The sequence below is a fragment of the Cyprinodon variegatus genome, unplaced genomic scaffold (assembly GCF_000732505.1).
Source record: "Cyprinodon variegatus isolate N-32 unplaced genomic scaffold, C_variegatus-1.0 Scaffold214, whole genome shotgun sequence".
Lineage (NCBI taxonomy): Eukaryota > Metazoa > Chordata > Actinopteri > Cyprinodontiformes > Cyprinodontidae > Cyprinodon > Cyprinodon variegatus.
In genome coordinates, this window is record NW_015150667.1 from 298,562 (window position 1) to 319,145 (window position 20,584).

Below are 20,584 nucleotides of genomic sequence, written 5' to 3' on the forward strand. Positions count from 1 at the left end.
ATGTAAAGCACTTTGCATTGTCTTTGTACTGAATTGTGCTATACAAATAAATTTGCCTTGCCTTGCCTATATTTTTTTAACTCGGTAGAAAAAAAACGACTGTGAGTGTCACGGTCTTAGTTCTGTTAAGTTTTCCTTTGAGTATTCAGTTTTACTTTGATCAATGTTTCCTAGTTTTATTGGTTTAATTCCTATTTTGTTGTGTTTACTGGCTATATTTGAGTTCTTAGGTTTTTCCTTGTTGCCCTCTTGTGTTTGTCTCCTTTTCCTTAGCTCCCTTCTAGAATCCTCTCTTTACATCTGTTCCTAATCAGCTCATTAGTTCTGTCTTTGTTCAGTCTCCCCTATAAACTCTCCCTGTGCAGTTCCTCAGTGCTGGTTCCTCGTCTTTCCTCATCTTTCCTTGGCTCCTCGTGCATGTTTTCCTCGATGACTCCATGGTTCTGGTTTGTTTGCATTTTTGTGTTGGGTTTTTGGATTCCTGCCTCTCTTATCAGTAGGGAACTCCATTCAAACTACAAGAACTCACCTCTACCTCATGGCCTCTCCTTTTCTAATTGGTCTTATGTAATGTTCTAATCATAAATATTGTGTTTTGATTAGCTGTAAGCTAAAAAAAACATCATAATAAACAAAAGCAAAGCCTTGAAATCATCTGTCTCAGTATAAGTCTGTATAAAATATATTATTTTGTCAGCTAAGTCACTGAAATACATTAACTTAGAGTTTTCAAGCATGTAATTGGCACCAATTATGTTAACATTAATATAATATCACCGGCTGACAAAACATAAATGAACTGTATCTTTATAGAGAAGTCAAGAGCATTATTGGGACATCTGTCATTGAAGATAAAAACCCTTTGCGATTTTTTGCTTTAACACAGGCTAGTATTAGCAATGTAGCGCAGAAGGGAATTGCTTCAAAGATTGTGTAATTGCTTGTGATTTATTGTTTACATTAAATCACTTGTTATTAGTTGAGAAAAGAATTTTAGGCTAATTGTTTTGAAATTGTCTTTTATTTTTTTAACACTAGAGGCTTGTTTTTTGGACAGTAGGCTAACAGAAGAGGGTGAGACATGTGCCAAAGGACCATAGGTCAGAATTGAACCCGGGTCGTCCACATTTCGCCTCCGTACATGGGTCGGTGCACTAACCTTTGCGCCACCCTGACATTTTTAGATTAGTTACAACATGACTTTGTTTCATCAAAGGGTGACACTGTATATTACCAGTGTTTTCAGCAGCAAAATGTTGAAAACTGATTGAACATGTTGAATCTTGAATAGCAGAGGGTACAGATTAGCAGAATAGGATCCGTTTCAAACCCACCTTCTGGCTAATCGGGACCCAAACTGATTGGACCCAACATTTATAAATTACAGCATGTTGTCTGACGATAGTGTCTAACTTCAGTTGCGCCGCTTTTCCTGTTAATATGTAAAGCCCTGCGGAGCATCCGGGACCAGGCTACATGTGATACAAATGATCCAATGAGCTGCTGTCAATCTGGGTTGCTGCTGCTGCTACTTTTAGACACAGCAGGCAAACCTGTGGCAAGCTGGGCGATGGGAAAGAAGGAGAAGACGATGAGAAAAAGAGAGCAGAGAAAGTGTGGACTGCTCGAAGAACCATGGTGAACTGGTGAAAGAAAAGTGAAATGTTGTGCTCAAGGAAGACCCTGCACATTGTTAGTATGTTTGGCTGTACTACTGTTCTACTGCTGTGAAGCAGGATTCTCCATCATGAAAATAATCAAAAATAAATATCGATTAAGGCTCAAAATGAGCACCTTGATAAGTGCTTTAGAATGGCTTTGTCTCCATTCAAACCCAGGTTTAAAGCCTTGCAGGGCAGAATAAAGCCCACTGCTCTCATTAAGAAAGAAAAAAAAGAGAGAAAAAAACCAAAACAAACTATCAGTTCAGCTGTTTTATAAATATTTAAATCGGGAAATTGTCTATACAAGAAACTGAGCGATTGTTGTTCTCTGCTTCAAAAAACACTTTAGATTTTAAAATGGAAACATTTTCTATATTTTTTTAATATCTTTTTTTATTTAAAAAGTCAATATATATAACATGGATGCATAAAAACCTAATTTTATTTCCATGTTACTGTAAATGCTGTTTGGATTGTAAAAATGTCTGGTTGATGATTTTCTTTATTCAGACCCCACTACCCCTGCTGTATATCATAAGCTTGTGAAATTATTATGTTAATTATTATGTTATTTCACATGGAAGTGAAAGCTAAAGCAAAAAGGTGCTGATGTTAAAACCAGTGGACATAAACCTCCACTTATTTCTAAGCATGTTTGGGAGCTAAAGCTTGTTTTTATTGTTTACAGTCAACAAACTTAGATAGGAAGGTGAAAAATATTAGTGTGGTATTTATTAACAAAAGTATTATGGCCTTTTAGAGTGTCAACTAAATTAATTCAGCTTCAGTCAGTCTCCAAAGAATTTGAAGAAGCTTTCTGAGTCATCTCTATTCTCATAAGTGGATATGCTTCTAAGAAGTGCCTTGATAAAGCAAACAGGGCGGACATAATATAAAGTAGACTATAGAGACTGCAGTGATTCTTTTATAGACTGTTTGATCAGGAATGTTTTAAGGACTCCTGTTTATAGACAGTTTTGTAGCATTGGTCTGGCATGCAGAAATGAGTTTTCAGCAGCAAACAGAACACTGGCCCATCATCAAGATGTAGAAAATGTTTAACTTTGCTGACAAAGAGGTTAAGCTTGGCATTTTTCACTTAGTATTAGGAGACTGGATAGTTTTCTTAGATCTCTACTCAGACATATATCAGATCTGAAAATCAACACAGACTGCCTTTTGCTTTGACAACACATTAGTTTACAATCTTATAAAGAAAAACGGAAATTGAAAACGCTCCTATCAATTTAATAGTTTGATGTTTGTACTTTCAAAAGATGTCTTTCAACATTTTATTGTATATTTCCTTCGAAAAACAATTTTTGGGTAATTTTTGAAGTGTGTTCTATTATGTATTCCTCAAGGTTTCTGGATGTATTTATTTTATCTCATTTTCAGTCCAATTACCATTTTCAAAGATGTGTCTAATTTGTTTGTTAGGCTGCAGTTCTTTGACCTTTTCAGTGTGTAACAAATATAAAAAAGCTTAAAACTTGGGAGGTTTGACAGAGAACAGAATTTTTTAACAAAGAACCAATTTAAGAAAGAATCTATAAGCACTTTTTTCTAGCAGGTTGTCACAAGAATGTATTTTGTTAACATTTCTTAAGTTAAATCTTTAAAAACTACCAACAAGGTGACTCCTTAGGGGCAATCGGCAGAAAACATGACATAGAGGTGACGATAAACTGAAGGATAATGACTCTCTAAGGTCGTAAGTAAAGGTCTACCTTGGTTTGTTTTTAGTGTGTTAAATAAAATACTTTGTTATGGACTTTTTGTCTGGCCTCACTCGCCTGTGTTGGTCCTTTGCTCTTTTATATATATTTTAGCAAACACAACAAAATGTATTTTCCCTATCCACTTTGCAGAAACACTTTTAGGATTACAAACAAACCTGGAGCTTTGGAATAAAAGTGAGTATTTACTTGATGCATCTTAGGTCAAACACCTTAATATCGAAAGTTACAAGCTCTCTGCAATGATGTCTTCCAGCTTTATCACTAACGCTTTAAGTTACAAGAGAAAGGTAAATTCTTATGACTTACTGAAAAGTCTGCATCCTCTGCCTTGAGATGATCTGCAATGTACTGAACTCCCTCTATGGCTTGTTGCACAGCGGGGGATATTGCTGGAATCTGAGTATCTTGTTGGGTGCTTGCTTCTTTGGTGGACACTGCTGTTGCCGTTTTGGTCAAGTGTTCTTCAGAAACCATTTCTTGTACCTGCCTGGGGCTCCCCAAAACACCATCATTGTGGAAACAGCGGTATTTGAAGCTCTGTGAGCGACAAATATGTTCAGATCTCGGTGAAACCTGCTCATGCTGGTTGCACATCTGCTCTGCACTTTGGGAACGGCCATTTAAAGCCAGAGTACTCGGCTGTTCACTAGACAAGTTGTGAAGTGAGCCCAGGGGCAGAGTTGGAGGCAGTGATAACTGAGAGGCACACATGGTTGCAGAGTTGTATCCACGTAGGGAATGCTTTTCTGTGAGGACAGAGTATTTGGCAGAGGCGGATCTATGGAAAATGTTAGCACTCAATGGATGATCTTTACTGCGGTCAACTTGAGGGGAAGAAGGTGGAGAAGGTGAGCACACAAGGATTCTAGGGCTGTCATGTGGAGTTTTTGCCTGTGTCATCTGTCTTAGCTCTGTGTCCAGTCCGACCCAAAAAGCCTGTGAGTTGTTTGTTGTGGAAATCACTGTTGGGCGATGCATCATTTCAATCAGCTTCTTGCAGTGTTGTTTCGCTGTGCCCGGTGGACGTTTCATGAAAAGAAAACGTGGCACCAAATCCAAGAAAACCCTACGCACCCACTGAGGCATGCCATGAGTCTTTGGTGACCTGTGATGCACATTTAACACAAAGACTGTGATTATGATGGAGAGTGTGACAAAAACCATGGTGAAGAGGAGGTATTCACCAATCAGGGGGATCACCAGGGATGTGGATGGTATAATCTCTGTAATTAGCAGGAGAAACACTGTTAGGGACAGTAGAACTGATATACATAAGGTGATCTTCTCTCCACACTGGGACGGTAAATAGAAGACAAGAACCGTCAAGCAGGAGATAAGCAGACAGGGGATAATCAGGTTTATGGTGTAGAATAAAGGAAGCCTCCGAATGATGAAGTAGTAAGTGATGTCGGCATAGATTTCTGCACAACACTCGTATTTTTTTGTGTTGTACTTGCCCACTGCATTGACAATGACCCACTCGCCACTCTCCCAGTAGTCCATCTGGTCAACGTCACTTGCCATGCTGATCAGATCGATCTTGGCACGATCGTAGGTCCAGGAACCAAATTTCATCTTGCAGCTTTGTTGGTCGAAGGGAAAAAAAGTCACGTCTATGCTGCAAGATGACTTATAAATGGCAGGCGGCGTCCACTTGATGTGACCATCATAGAACAGGTGAGCTTTTGTAAGGTGAGTTACAGCAAAGTCGCCATCGGCACTAAAAAAGAGAGAGGCATAATAGAAGGAAACGTGGGGAGTTTAGTTTACATTTTTTCTATTGTTAACCTAATGCTTGTGAAATCAATGGAATGACATATTTTATGGTTGGGTAAGGTCTCATAAATATACTTGATTTCTTTATGATACACATATAACGAACGTGAATAGCTAAAGGTTTTATTTGTAAGAATATTCGAGTATATTCAACTAGTATGGATAAGTCATTACCAAATGATTGTAAAAGTTTATTTTTAGGCCAATTTTTATGATTTTCCCTTTGATCTTTCTGAGCAACAGCTGCTCAGAGCTCCTTTCTTTTAATCATCTCCCTCTAGTTAATTTGGCTAATCTCTTTGTGGACACTAAAGCTTTCATTTCATTTTAGATCTCCCCTCACACACCTGAGCACCACATCATTTGAGTACATACTGAATCTGAAATACAGTAGTCTGAGATCAACAAGACATCCGTAATCTTATTATGCTTTCCTTAATAGCTTTTGTAGCTTGAAGAAAAGATCCTGTTTGAAATGAAATCAGAATAAATCTTCCCTGTTTAGGTCATTAAAGATTACTTATATCTTTTCACTGAGTGGCAAAATACTAAGAGGGATCTTTATTTTTTCTCTATTTTTCATATTCAGAATTAAATTTTTCAAATCCTCTAGGATACCTTTCATAAGGGATCAGGTGTTTTGGCTCATTCCTCTAAACAGAACTTATCTAACTGCAAAGGTTTATAAGCTGTCTTGTTCAAACACATCAGCAAAGCTTTAAAAAAAAAAGGACCAAAAACAACAGACACATGTCCAAAAATGTAAGGACAAAAAGAAAAAAGTAGCCAAAAAAATAACGAGGAAAGGAAAGTAAAAACAACAAAAAAAACTACTGCACAAAAGAAACCAACCCCGGCCACCCCGACACATCCAAGCTCTAGTTATACTCCAGCAGCAGTGTGTTGCAGTGAGCATTTCGCAGATATTTTTGATTTATGCCCAATATTGAAGCATGGTCTGTGCTAAGTTTATTCCATGCCACAACCCAAGAGGGACAATCGCGAACTAGCTGTGGGTCTAGATATGGCCGAGGCGGTGAGGAAGTGGGGAAAAGTTTGTGCTATAATGGAGGGACATGAAGGAGGAAAAGAGCGTGGACCCAGGTGGAAAAAGGGTCCCAGCATTCTCACTCTCCCTGCTCTTCAAGTTGGTCTATCTTCACGAGTCGTTTTCAACAATGGCGGGCATACAAACAAATCTAGCCGGTAAGGTAACAAACAGGAAAAACGCTTAGTGTAGAGCGGATATAGATTTGACCAATCAGAGGCCTCCTGTGCGCGGTACTGTCTGCGGTCACCTACATTTTGGGAGAGGTGCACCAGAGTGTCTGCAGAAGAAGGGGCCACATTTACGTTCACTGCAACACAAGCAGACGACCTGGTTTCTGAGTATAAATCAGCCTTTACAAGGGGAGTTGTTCGTGTAAGACTCAATACTCTCCAGTTCAAAGCAGATTGGACCAATCATGATGCAAGAGGTGGGCCCATAATGTAACGCTCAAAGGTATAATGGAGGATTTTTGTTATTTTTTTTAAAAGACAACCCCTTACCAACTCCCAAGAGGAAATGCTTATTAAACGCGTGCGAGTCCATTTCTCCTCATGCACGCTCTGTTTAAAAGTTGCTGTTTGAATCGCTCATACAAGCTTACTTTCCAAAAGAAGATTTGCAATTTTTCCACTATGTCAGACTCACCACCTGTAAGTGAAAATGGGGATGAGCACATAGGACGGCCATGCATAGACACATCACCAGAATGATTGACAATTAGGAAGATCATTTATTTTGATGATCCACTCTGAAAAGAACATCCATTATACCTTTAAGACTAAAGCTGCAACCAATTTTTTTTAAATTACCTTTATTATGTCATAAAAGAAAATTATAAATTCACATCAGTCATTCAAATAACACAAAACTGAAAAAGTTTATAATAAATAAAAATGTACTGAATGATAATTTAGAAAATTTAAAATATAAATTTTCGTAAAAAAAAAAAATTCTAAAAACGAAAAACATTCTTGACAAATTAAAGTACCTTGCTCATAGCCAGTGGACCAACATACCTGTCAACAGGTTCAGAAGTTTAACTGAACATTTCTTACTGAACCTCTTACATGATATCATGACGAATACTGATCTTGATGTACACTATGTTCTGATTTACAGAAGGCAAGACAAAATTCTCTGATTTTGCTAATTCCACCTGATCTCAAAACAGGAGACATTTTAGAAGGCTTAATCCCAGATAGAGGGGAAAAAATGTCAATTTCAACTGCAGTTTCTGATTTCAACAAAGCATTTGCACTGAAATTTGTATCAGATACTCCTGTTCTTTAAAGAGTCTATATAAGGGCTCAGCAAGCTTTAAAAGGCTTATAGGTCCTTCATGGGTTCTAAACCTTAAGGAGAGTTGCCAGTACTGACCTATGAACTCGAGGAGTTTGTATTCCACCTAAACTTCACGCATAAACAACATATTTTTAATATTTCTTTTACTTTCTAAATGTATTTAAGATATTGTCATTTTGAGGCCTCTATAAATGCACGTGTGATTAAAACTGAAGTGCAACAGAATAAAATTAAAGTTCAAACTTTGCCCAATAGTGAGTTGTGCTGTGCAGAGGGCACCTCACGAGGTCCTTGAGGGCCCCTTGGTGTCCTCAGGCCCCACGGTGGTGACCACTGGTCTATATCATGTAAAATCCACTTATTTGAGCTTTTAAATTATAATACTATTCTACTATCTTATAATTCTATCCCTTTATCAGAATCATGCACAAAGTGGTATTTAGTTCCATTAATGCATCTTTCAGTAAAAGGTTTTGCTGTCTGAGCAGCAGCCCCTCCCTCACCTGTGGAAAGTGAGCAGTTTGAAGGTGTCTACATAGAATGAGGCTCCCTTCAGTAAACATTTGCCTTAACTGCCCTGTGCCCACAATGTAAACAAACTCCTCAAAATCTGTTTTCTGGCCTCGTTCTTAGATTTTGTTCAGCCTTTCGTAGAAGTATGATATGGTGACGACATGAAATACGAAACACACAGAGAAGTGACGTTGCTTAAAAGGCAATTGTTTTTCTTTGGGGTCAGAAGAAAATTATGTTTTTATAACAAATGAATAACCTAATGTAGTTTGGTTTTTTAAATGCTTAAAAATCAAGATATGGAACCTTTAATATGTAGATCTGTGCAGAGACGGTTAAAGTAACAAAAAAAGATTATTCTCAAGTAAAAGTAGCACTATGGCAACATATTTCTCCTTGAAGAGAAGAGAAATTCCTCAAGTCGGAGAAAAAAATAGGATTTACTGTAGTGAAAAGCTACTTAAGTATTGAGAAACTATTCACTCTTTTAACTGATGTAAATCAGAGATACCATAATTAAAAGTTATCCGTATATTCCTTTGGTTTTAAAAGACTAAAGTAGAGTTAAAAATATACATAAAAACGAAAAAAAAAAATAATAAAACTATTAGAAGAAAATTTAAAATCAATTTTAAAAAAAATTAAAGCATATGAAACCATTTATTATTGCATATAAGGTATGTATGAAGGAATATTATGTCCAGTGACAAAAAAAAGTAACATTAAAACAACAAAGATTGTGCTTTGCTGCATTTTAGGTTAAAATGTGCTTGTTCTTTATTAAGTGAAACAAAGTTATAGCTTTATATTCTTACTAAAATAGTCTGCAGGTTATAAAATGCATCTGTTTAAAAATAATCTGGTCATCATGCCTTATGCCAACTCCAAATTTTGTTTCTAATGCAGCTTTTCAAATGTTTTTAACCTCTCTGATTTTGAGCCAAAACACGTTTTACAGCAATCTCACTGCAGAATAATATCCACTGCCCCTTCAGACTGAGCCAGTTACATTTTATCATTACTCCTAACTACATGTATTACTTTCTGTGATTTGGAAATTTCTTCATTAGCTTTTCCATTAAGGCTGACCCAGTTAACGTTTTCATCCAGATTATTACTTTATGAAATGAGCACAAGACAAAGAAACAGGTTCATCATCTTTTCCCTTCACCTACGCCATCTGTTGGAGTGCTTTAAGAGAAGAAATGTAACCTAAATTATTAAAACAGATCCTTACTTGTTATAAAGGACAATATCAGGTCTCCAGATGATCTCAGAGGGAATACGTATAGAGGTGACATTTTCATATTCCTCTGGGTTCCAGCGGAGTTTGTAATCATTCCATTCCTGCAGTAAAATATAAGTTATCATCATGTACTGTAGCTCTTTATCAGAATACCTGATAGAATACGCATACCTGCTTAACCCAGACGTTTGTTGTCATCATCTGGTTCTTCTCATCCTAACAGATGGAAAAGCAAATGTTAAAACTTCCTCCCAAATAAACACATCAACCTGCAGATGTAGAAGTCTACTATATAACACACCAACAATAAAAAAAATATCAGCTTCCTGTAAAAACACCCCGTTAGTTTTCTGCAAGCTGCTCCCTTTAGGCTTTCCTTAACAGCATCTAAGACAAGGCAGTCGGCAGATAGAGTCCACAGGAAAAGACAACTTCAGCTGGAGTTGACACTCATAACCAAGCATTTGGAGGAAACACTGTCAACTAACCGAATGTCAAAACAAATTGTAATTTTTTTCCAAAAGTGAGGCTAGCTGCACAATCTATAAGGTTCTTCAGCTAAGTTTGAGAGGATGCTTCATTCCTATTGAAAACAAACCTGCATCTGTTGGAAACCATGAGGAAAAGCATGAATAAAGATGTTCTGGTAAGATTTTATATTTCTGGATATCTGTTTGGATGACAGCTCTGAATGTGTTCTGCATGTGTTTGCATATCTGATGATTGAATTTAATTTGAGGGAAAATAACAGAATCTCTTTTGTTGGGGTTTCATTTCCTCTGATAAGCAATCTTTTTCAAAATGTGTTTACATGCTTGATGAAGGTTTGAGCCAGCCATAATGAATCTAGATAAACCGAGGGAGTAGGATGGAAAACACACATTAATGCTGCACAAGAACATAATGACAAACCATAAACCCCCCATTTACAGATAGCACCGATCTGTTGAGTAGTGATGGAGTTCTGAAATGTGTTAACAGCACAGCTGAACAGTACAGTTGAGCCAATGTGACAATTCATGAATTTATTTGAAGTTTCTAGACAGTTAAGTTACAGCCCAAGACCTCTATGTTTTCTAAGGTTTCCTTTATTTATTATGATAGACCAAGGCAGAGCACTAATAGATACTATAGCACCAAACCAATGCCATTGCCCGACACTGATACTGAAAACCGAGACCTGCAGGAGCAGCAGAGACCGATACCAAAAAAAAAAAACCGGTAGAAAATGAAGGGGGGGGCGAAAAAACGAAAAACTACATACAACTAGAATAAAAAACAACAGCCATCAGGCAAGCGGCAACCTACCGCCGGAAACAAGAAAAAAAACAAAAAAAAAGGAAACCAAGAAAAACTTTTAATGCCCAACCGGAAAGGGGGAAAAAAAGTGAAAAAAATGGTGGCCCCCAAAAAGGGAACCAGGCCCCAATTTGTGGGAACTGGCAAAAACAAAAACAACAATTCAAGGGTGGAACCGGAACCCCCAATACTGGTATTGGTGCAACATTACTAATGGGGAGGAAGGATGTAAAGTATTTTTTACACCCCCAAATAAAAACCAGTGCAACAAGTTACTGTCAGAGTTCATCTGTTGGTAACTTGATCTCAGTATAAATTCAGCTGTTGTGTGAAGACCTCTATGAAAAACATCAGTGAACAGATAGATTCATGGAAAGCAAGAAACATGAAGTGTTGGAAAGCTTTTAACATCTTGAAAGAAATGTTTAAACATGGGGCACATTTCGGTTCATTGTTATCTTTGAATGAAGTCTATAGCATACTGTTACCTACCTACAACTATTAAAGTTGACAGGCCAGAAAGTGAGACTTTTTCTTTTTTTTATTAGAGATGCAGCTAAGAGGCCTATGGTGACTTTGGAGGAGCTGCAGAGCTCCACAGCTGCAGTGAAACAATTAGTCAATAGGACAGTTATTAGCTCCACAAAAATCATATTGTAAAGTAGGGGACCATAGTACTTCCAGAGGGGAGTACTATGGTCTAATTAGTTCAATACTTTCATTTTAAAGTTGTAGGGAAGCTAATCTGAGAAATTACTCTGAAGACACAGCCATCGCTTCAAGGGAACGGTTTAGATTAAAGCATATTTATGTTAGCGCAAAAAATTCAAAGTCTAGATTGAGAAAGAGTGGCAAGACTAAAACACCCAAGAGGCACATGTAATTGAAACAACATATGGCTGTACAAAGAACTAAATTGGGGGAGGGGAATAAAAATCCATGCATTTATGCATGCATTCATAAATCTTGCATTCATTTAGGTTTAATACAAAAAAAAATCCTGGTGTTCTTTTTTTTCTCCACTTCCCAATTCAGCACTGGTATTAGCCTATTACATAAAACACAGTGAAGATAGTTGAATAAAGTCAGAATGAAAATTTAAATCATAATGCAAAGAATGTCTAGTTAGAATGTAAAAAATAAAGAACTTTTTTAAAGGAACTTTAATTATGACCTTTCGGACTGTTTGCTAATGAACCCTAAGGAGGATGTGAGGTTTTACTCACCACATCAATTAGCTGGGCAATAGAAAGCCCAAAGTGGACCAGCACTGTGTCTGAAGTGTTTTGCACAGGCCGGGAGAGCTTATTGTAATGCGCAAACAAATTCTGAAGTAGCCTCTCTTCAGCATGGGCCCGAGGTCCAACCTGAGAACACACTAAGAGAAGAGAAAAACACATTAGACATTAATAAGGAGATATTCAGTTTCATTACCATACATGTATACGTTTCTGGAAAATGTTGCTTTGTCTTGCTGTTTTTATTTCTGTGCTTGAAATAGACCTATCTCACATTGACTCAAATACATATTGCTTCCATTTATAGTACATCCATCCTTTAAATTCAGCTGATGCGGCTCTATCAAAGAATACAGAGTGTAATGTGAATGTGGGGTGACCTCTATTATACAGGTGGCATATGGTTACACAAGACAGTAACTGAGAGATGAGACAAAGGGAGGCGGGCAGCAGAGCGGCTGGAAAAGGAAAAGCAGGAGGATAAATCTGAACTGAAGTCGAGACATCTCATGATGGCCCCTTCTTCCACCCCCATTTCATTTCATTGGAAGTTATTTGATTTTTGTGGCGGCCATCACTAATATTTCATTATGTCTCCACAAAGTAAATTTTTCAATGTCTTGTCTTTTTTTATTTGAACTGATACATTATAACCTGAGTTGAAACTCAGAGAGATGATAAAGGAAGGAAAGCCTACTTTGCTAAAAATGTATTTACATTCCTTTACTTTACTCACTTTTGGTGACTTTAAAGATATAATTTAAACCTATCTAACTATATGGTTTTCTAAAAGATCTAGATCAAACAACCTATTAGAAAAACATGCGTCATAGATGTCAAAAACTTGTCAATTAAATTTTCAATAATTCCAAACTGTGGCTTATTTTTTGAAGAACTCTGGCCTTGGATATGTCTCTATAAACATGCTAAGCTTGTTCTTGAGTATATTTCTCTAATTGTCTCTGAATGGCTAGTATCAAAAGACCATTTTAACAATATACAGTGAGTTAAATACAATTTAATTCTTGATTCAGATTAGGGAAAGAAAGGCATTAACTGCCAGTTCCTTCGCTGTGTGCTTTCTGATCATTTTTGTGTTGGAACAAGAATAATTTTGAGGTCCACAGTATCTGGAGACAGTTTACTTGAAAAATCTGCGTCATCTCAAATTAAAATTGCAAGTTACCCAGAATTAGTTGGGTAACTTTCCACATTTATGCATGAACACATGAATTTATTTATTTTTTAACCTTTTTGGCTAAAAATACATTATTTCGTTCAATCACACTCTTGAAACACCGCAGGAAATGATGTTTTTTTTAAATGCAATTCAAGCAAATCATTTAATAATGAAGTTACCAGTTGTTAACTGATAATATTAAACTGTCAATTATAATCATTAAAAGCTGATAGCTGTTAATCAAATTATTTAAAAACATATATTGTAGGGGATGATTTTTTTATTAGAATGATAAATTACATTATTGAATATATGTAAACATTTCAATCAGTATTAATTTCAATGATCACGTAAGAACAACTGCACAACTGTATTAAATTAAAGAAGTTATAATGGTTACATCTACTGGCTGTTCAATCCAATCCAATAGTTTAATGTTTGAAATTAATTTCAATTAACAATTAATTAAGTTTTAATTTCCTAAATCTTAATTTATTTAAATAATCACAATTCTAATTTCTTTTTTCTTTTTGAAAAAGTCAGCAATTTTTGTACTGCATCTACCACCACTGTTATGATTCAGACCAGTTGTGCAGATCTATAGCGTAAGAACTTTTAATAACTGTTGAAGATTCAAGAAAATACATGTATGGTGGCACCATTTGTAACAATAAAGATTAGGGCTGCAACTAACAATTATTTTGCTAGTTGATTATCTGTCATTTTTTTTTTTTATGAATCAATTATCAATTGGATAGCAAAAAGGTTTCTTAAAGAAGATTTTGTACAGACTTAAACCAGATGAAATTAAAATATCACAAGAGAAATTCATAGAGCATGTTGATGGAAAAATGGGTTTTTCATCTTACAAGTAAACTGTTAATATTTTTTTATAGTGTTTCTGGTATATACTATATTCTATGGTATATACTATATACTATACAATCGAAATCCAAAAATATTAAGCACACTAATTTTTCTGTTTTTGATAGCTATAGAAATTAGATACAATTTGCTAGTAAAATTTCGCTTTTTTGGGGCTAAATTCTATGGGTTGTTTTTTTTTTTTCAGGGTTAATCTCTTAGGGGCTTTTTGGCCAAGTTTAAAAAGGCTGCTATATGCCCATTAGAGGAGTGAGCTTCCATCTTGTCACCATAAAGATAGTCTAGCATAGGTAAGCAATGGTTGACCTTCTGGATGGTTAACCTGTCTCCAGAGTAAATCAGTGGAGGAAATTGATTTTTGCCTTCAGTGGATTGTTGGTTGTGATTACATATTTCATGCTAGGGAGGGTTATAGTAGATCAAAGTTCCTTTATTCCTAAATATAGAGCAACATAGAGCTTTCCAGTTTTTCTCCCCCTAGATATATCCCTCTACACAAGGACATCATGTTAAAGTGGTCTGCAAACAATTCATTGAGTTTATTGCTTAGTGCCCACTCTGAAATGTGCTGTCAACAGGGACCCCCTCATTCCCACTCACTGCATCATCCGTGCTTTTTTACCCTTTGCTGCAAACTGAAACCATTTTAGTCTCTCCAGTAATTCCTACAGGATTTGTGGTGCTGTGGCATGATGGACAGCCATCCTACTGATCCAGAACTACAGATCAAGTCTTTGTTTGACAGTGTAAAGAGTGGACATGGAACAAAGTCATCATGAAGCTCACCTGAGACATTGTACTATAGAAAAATGCACATATAAATGTTTTTAGTTTCTTTGTACCAGTAGGCTCAGTAGGTTATCACCGAGTGAATCCTAATCCTAACCCTAAATTAATTCCTTTCCCCCAGCGGATTTAATCAATTTATGTGCAATCTGAAAATATATTAGAATATAATATAATATTGAAAAACTAAAAACAAATGAATCTCATATCAACTGGGTTTTAGAATCCTCTCCCTATAAATATTTAACTCTGTGTGAAAAAATGACGATCATTCTTTAATAGGATACTCATCTAACTGACATGCAATCTTTGTTTTTAAACCTAACGAACCTAGAGAACAATTTTATTGTTGCTGTTATTTTATGCACGAACTATGACAAAAACCGGACTAAATCACAAAATAAAACAGCGTGATTGGATGTAAGGAGAGTGGAGACAGAGGAAACTCTATGTAATACGTATTACTAAGTATGCTGAGTTGACAGAACACTGGACAAAATAGCAAATAGTTATCCCACGTCAATTACTTTCTTGTGATTGGCTTATGTAGGGAGCTCTGTGATTGGTTGCAAACCATCCCCTGTATGAAAAAAAAAATGATTGTGTATTGGGGTATTAGGAGAGTCTCAAAATCCACACTCAAAAATTCAGTAAGTTTAAAAACCACTGGTACTTTGTAATTTAATTTATAAATGTTTATGGATTAGAAATACTTTGGCGAATCATGTACTGCGCATGTATTAATCTTGTATGCTTGCATGAATCATGCTGTGCGTGTGTGGAGCTTGTCCTGTGTGCGTGATTTTTTTTGCGCTTGCGTGAATAGAGCTGTGTGTGTGTGTGTGTGTGTGTGTGTGTGTGTGTGTGTAGCTTTTCCTGTGCAGGTATGAATCACGCTATTGAGATTTAGCTCCAAAATTTTGAGATGTTGACTTTTTGGGGGAGACAGCTTTGCAAAATATTTGAAAATGTCAGCATTAGATGTTATTTGGACAGATCGTTTTGAATAAATATAATGCCATGTCAGTTTTAATTTAAAGAGAAAGAAAAAAAACACACACACACAAATGTGAGAAAGTGAACAGATAAACAGTTCCTGGTATATTTTTCAGATACTTTTTGCTTTGGCCTTCCTTTAAAGCACGCTCCTGTTTGAACATTTTCTAAAAACATCTCTTGCTGTTTTAACTTGGCTCCTAAAAATTGTGATACAGGTGTTGCCATCATAGTTCCTCGCTCACGTCTGCTGCCCACTCAATCAAAACTGATGGACTGTCCTTTGGCTGACTGAACACCGGCTTCCACCATTTTGAAAGGATTTGGATCAATATCTTATTAAATTGATATGCCTTTACCACAGCCCTCCATCCCAGCCCCATCTCTTCTGTTGCTGTTTGAACCTGAGTCTATTTGGTGCGTCTAGACACCTGATAACCTTGAAATGTTTGTGCATGTTTTGATTAAACGCTGATGCTTTTGTTTTGTTTTTCTTTATTCATGCGGAGTCAGAGAAATGTGGGCTGACATGTTTTTATTACAGAAGTGACATCCCAGATGACTCTAAAGCTGTTTTGCAGCTAATAGGACTGGATAGGAGAGCATCTCGTGTGCCCTTACTATGTGTGACTCTGATCAAGGTTTGTTTGCTGTGACATTCTGTACAGTAAATCTGGGTTCATTCAGATCATTATGGCACCAACATCAAAACACAAAAAGCTTCTGTTAGGCAAGAAAAAAGCTTCAGTGACAATATTTGAACTTATTTAATAAAAAAGAAAAAAAAGCTGTAAAAAATGTGTTCCCAAGGTTGTGTTTTTGTCAGAGCTTATGAATAATATTGTGAATTTAGCCTTCGGCAATAAAATCCTTACCCTCTCAGTGGATAATTGGACAGGGTCTGGAATGTACAAAGATGACTAAGAATAGAAGAGGAGTTTAAGTTTATTTTAGTTTTAAGTCCTGCTGCCTTCTCGGGTCCTTATCAGTTGTTTTTCCACATTAAACTAGGGGCAAAAATAAATATATTAACTTAAAAAATCAAATACAAAAAGCATTGTTATGCTTATTAGAAATCAACCTTAAAGAAATCAGTGATTAGAGTTCCATTTCTGTTTTTACAGGAATCCAATGAAAATGGGGGTTTTTAGAGAATTAATATGTACTGTTCATCTATTAGTAAGGCCAGTGTGATCCCAGTAGGATAATAAAGGACAATTTATGATCAAATATGATAACTAACTTTAGGCAAAAGTGTTTTTGTCACTTCTGAGTTCTGTATCATTTGTTTTTTAGGTGTTACCAGGTTATTTCGTAGTGTTCAATGTTAGGAATACAGTATGTGACCCGATTGTCTTTATCCCTCCTGGGGTGGTGATTTTTTTTTTAGCCCCCCTTTGTGTGTGAAATATTTTTTTTAACTATTTGACATAAATCTGCATTGAATTAGATGCATATTTGTGAGTGACATGAACACATGGGGAAAAAAACTATTATCTAGCAATTCACTCTAGAATAGAATTAATCTTTATTGTCATTCCACTGTCACAAGTACAGAGCACCGAGACTAATTCTCTGCATTTAACCCATCCCCTTGGGGAGCAGTGGGCTGCCATTGTGCAGCACCCAGGTAGCAGTGAGGGGTTAAGGGTCTTGCTCAGGGAGCCAGAGTGGCAGTGGGGGATTGAACTCACAGCCTCAGGATTCAAAGCCCTATGCCCTAACCACTAGGCCGCCACTCATAAAGAGTGTCATAGAACATAACAAACTTTGCTGAATAAAATTAGTATCTTAAACATAAGCCTGTCCTGCTTAACTTCAAACTCTAAAAATTTATATAAAATAATAAATAAATAGTGCACATTTTTGGTGCAACAGCAAACATATTTGTGCCTTAAATGCAATGACAGTAGGCTACAATTGTAAAACTGAAAAAAAAAAAAAAAATCATTAGCTAAATGCAACATTATGTGGCGATAGCCCACTTTTTCCACTTGTATTTCCTCTGAGCTCTTGCAGCGTTGAAGAGTTGTTTGTCTTTGAGAGCTGCAGAATAAAGCTGAGTAAAGCAGTTCTGTTTTCTCCTGCTATCTTCTCTGTGAACAACACTTGGCTCGACCAATGGGGTGAGAGTATTCTGGATCGTTACCCTGTAATGTATGTTGTCAGCTCATTGGTCACAACGAAGGACAGGGCCCGGGAACAAGTTTACCATAAGTTTTGTATCTAACGTGCCCTTGTTCTTCATTTTCCATTGGCTTTTTACTGACTATTTTTTTACTCTCACAGTAACACGGGACAAAGTGCATTTCTTTTCCACTAAATATGGGACAGGTCCTTCTATTTCTAAATACGGAATGATTCCATTTTTCAAGGGGCAGTTGGCAACCCTAAGTCAAATATACTTATTGTTCTGTGTATTTTAGGTTATTCTTTAGGTCAGTCCTTTACCACATAGTTTGTAGTTTCCCTTGTGTCTAGTTAAGTTCACTCTGGGCTAATTAGTCCTCCTCCCTTAGTTCCCCAGCATAGTCCTTTCCCAGCTGTTCCTCATCCCCTTTATTAGCTCATCTGATCCAATGTCATCCTCCACTCCTACAATTTATAAGCTCCCTGACTGGTTCATCCCTTTACTCTGCCTGTATTCCATGACATGTTCTCCTTGTGTGAGCTCTGTAGGTTTTCTCTTTCTATTATTAAAGCTCCACCATACTCATGCCAAGTTTATATCTGCATTGTGGTCCTGTTCTGTACATACAAAACATGACAAGAGAACAACAATCCAGTATTATACAGTATAATATAAAGCTGTGTGATATAATACAATCTGATTTTTTAAAACAATTTCATACAATTGTTTTAAATTCTGATATAATATTTGGATATAATACAATTTATTGTACCATTAAGTGTTAAGGTGTACCATTAAGTGTATTATGTGTTGCGATACAATGTTACGTGTCAAACCAAAATGGGATATGAAAGCATACAGACTGATGCAATGCAATAGAATGTGGCATTATGCAGTACAATGTAATACAAAGAACTACATTATGATACTTTTTATTTCATTTTTGTAATATATATGGTACAATGTAACTGTGGCATGATATGAATACGGTGTGTTAGGATATTATATAAAACATTTTAGTATGATATGACACAAATGATATAATGCTCATCTGATGTGATAAGATAAAGAAATATATAATTATGTTACATGCTGTAATACAATGTAATGCTTTTCTATAATACAAACAATATGATATGAAATGATGTGAAATACTATAGATAAAAATGGTATTATATAATGCTGTATGTTGTGAAGCAATGTAATACGAAATTGGTCAAAATGTATAGTATTGATGCAGTGTACTTGAGATATGCTGGTGAAGATTCTCAGTCATCCAGGTCATAGTCATTCCAAAAAAGTAAAAAAACAAACAATCCACTGGACTTGGAAACCAAGTCCTACATCCTCCGGACAGGACTCTGCTGTCCTCTTCCACCTTAAGGACAAGTGACACTCATTTGAGGACCAGAATCTTCACATTCTGGACAAAGAAGACAGGTGGTTTGAAAGGTGTGTGAAGGAAGCAATTTATAGCCATTTATGTTAGAAAGAAAACCCTAAACAGAGGGGGTGGACTCAGGTTTCAGCTCTCAAAAACAGCCAAGGCAATAATTGCCACTAACGAACCCCTTTCAGAGACATAGACTAGTATTGGGTATTGCAGGCTAACAAGGAACCCAAAACGACTCCCCAATCCTAAGGGGTGGACCCGTTCTTCTGTTTCAATTTGCTTTTTTTTTTTAAGCAAAACTATTTCTTGGGCTACTATATAAAGCCTCGAACTCTAATTCTGACATTTTGAATCGAAAAAGCTTCCTGGATGGAAAGTGAAATGTCCTCAAACTTGGAAACCAAGTCCAGTGGATTGTTTTTAAATTTTTTGGGGGGAATGTACTTGTGATATAAAATACTACATTATGATACAATGTTATACAAACTAATAAATTAATCTGATATATTGGGATACACTGTGACAAAAATTGTTATATATTATGATTCAGAAAATTTACTTTGACACAGCAATGCAACGAGATACAATGAGATAAGATGCAACACAATAAAATATATATGTTTCATTATGTAAAGTGATTCTTATTTGATAAAAGGCAACAGAAAGAGTTTTAATGCATTATAATAGAAGAAAATATGACACATTTTGTACAATGTGATGTGGTTCAATAAAATCATATGTGATAAAATATGATACACTGACATGCTGCACCATAAATATTATTATGTGATGCTATGCAAAAAGTTCTTGTTAAGCCCATTCAGACAGTTATTTATATTGTCAAAGGAAATCAGATATAATACAATGGAGGGAATTAATTAAACTTACCTCTTGAAGTTATAGCAATTAAAACCAAACAGAGGGATGTATGAATTTCCATTTTGGCTTCAGCAGTTTCCAACCCTATGGATGAACTTCCCTAAACTCCCTCTGGATTTTAGTCCTGCTGTTCAGTCATCGTAGAAGTGACCAACACTAGTAACTCCCTCATGTAGCAGCAGCTCTTTTTAGAGCAGCTTAAACAGCCAGATAGCTATGATTGTCATGTCAGTGAGCTGACTGTCCAGTTATCCTGCAGGTTCAACATGCTCATCTTTACAGTTGGTTGATTTTAAATTTTGCAGCAGGTTAAAGGAGCTAAATCATAAAAAGTAGCCCCTCTAATCCAACTCTTAAAAGTCCCTCCTCATTCGCTCAGTTCCTTAACCAAGTGTAGCTGATCCTTTTCTTCCCCACCCTCTATCTCTCCCTCACTTCCCATCTCCCGCCTCCTCAACTCGTCTCTCTCTCTCTCTCTCTCTCTCTCTCTCTCTCTCTCTCTC

At 36.4% G+C, this 20,584-nt stretch overlaps 1 protein-coding gene across 1 annotated transcript in view; it reads right to left on the reverse strand.

Moving 5' to 3' along the window:
* LOC107088333 (neuronal acetylcholine receptor subunit alpha-2-like) overlaps window positions 1–20,454 on the reverse strand; it is a 22,022-nt gene extending 1,568 nt beyond the window's left edge. The window contains exons 1-5 of the mRNA XM_015380445.1: window positions 20,091–20,454; window positions 11,820–11,971; window positions 9,466–9,510; window positions 9,286–9,395; window positions 3,713–5,126 (exon numbers count right to left, since the gene is read on the reverse strand). Of these exons, the coding sequence (XP_015235931.1) occupies window positions 3,713–5,126; window positions 9,286–9,395; window positions 9,466–9,510; window positions 11,820–11,971; window positions 20,091–20,142 (1,773 nt within the window). The 5' untranslated portion in view covers window positions 20,143–20,454. The remainder of the gene's footprint in view (window positions 1–3,712; window positions 5,127–9,285; window positions 9,396–9,465; window positions 9,511–11,819; window positions 11,972–20,090) is intronic.
* Window positions 20,455–20,584: the final 130 nt, after the last annotated feature.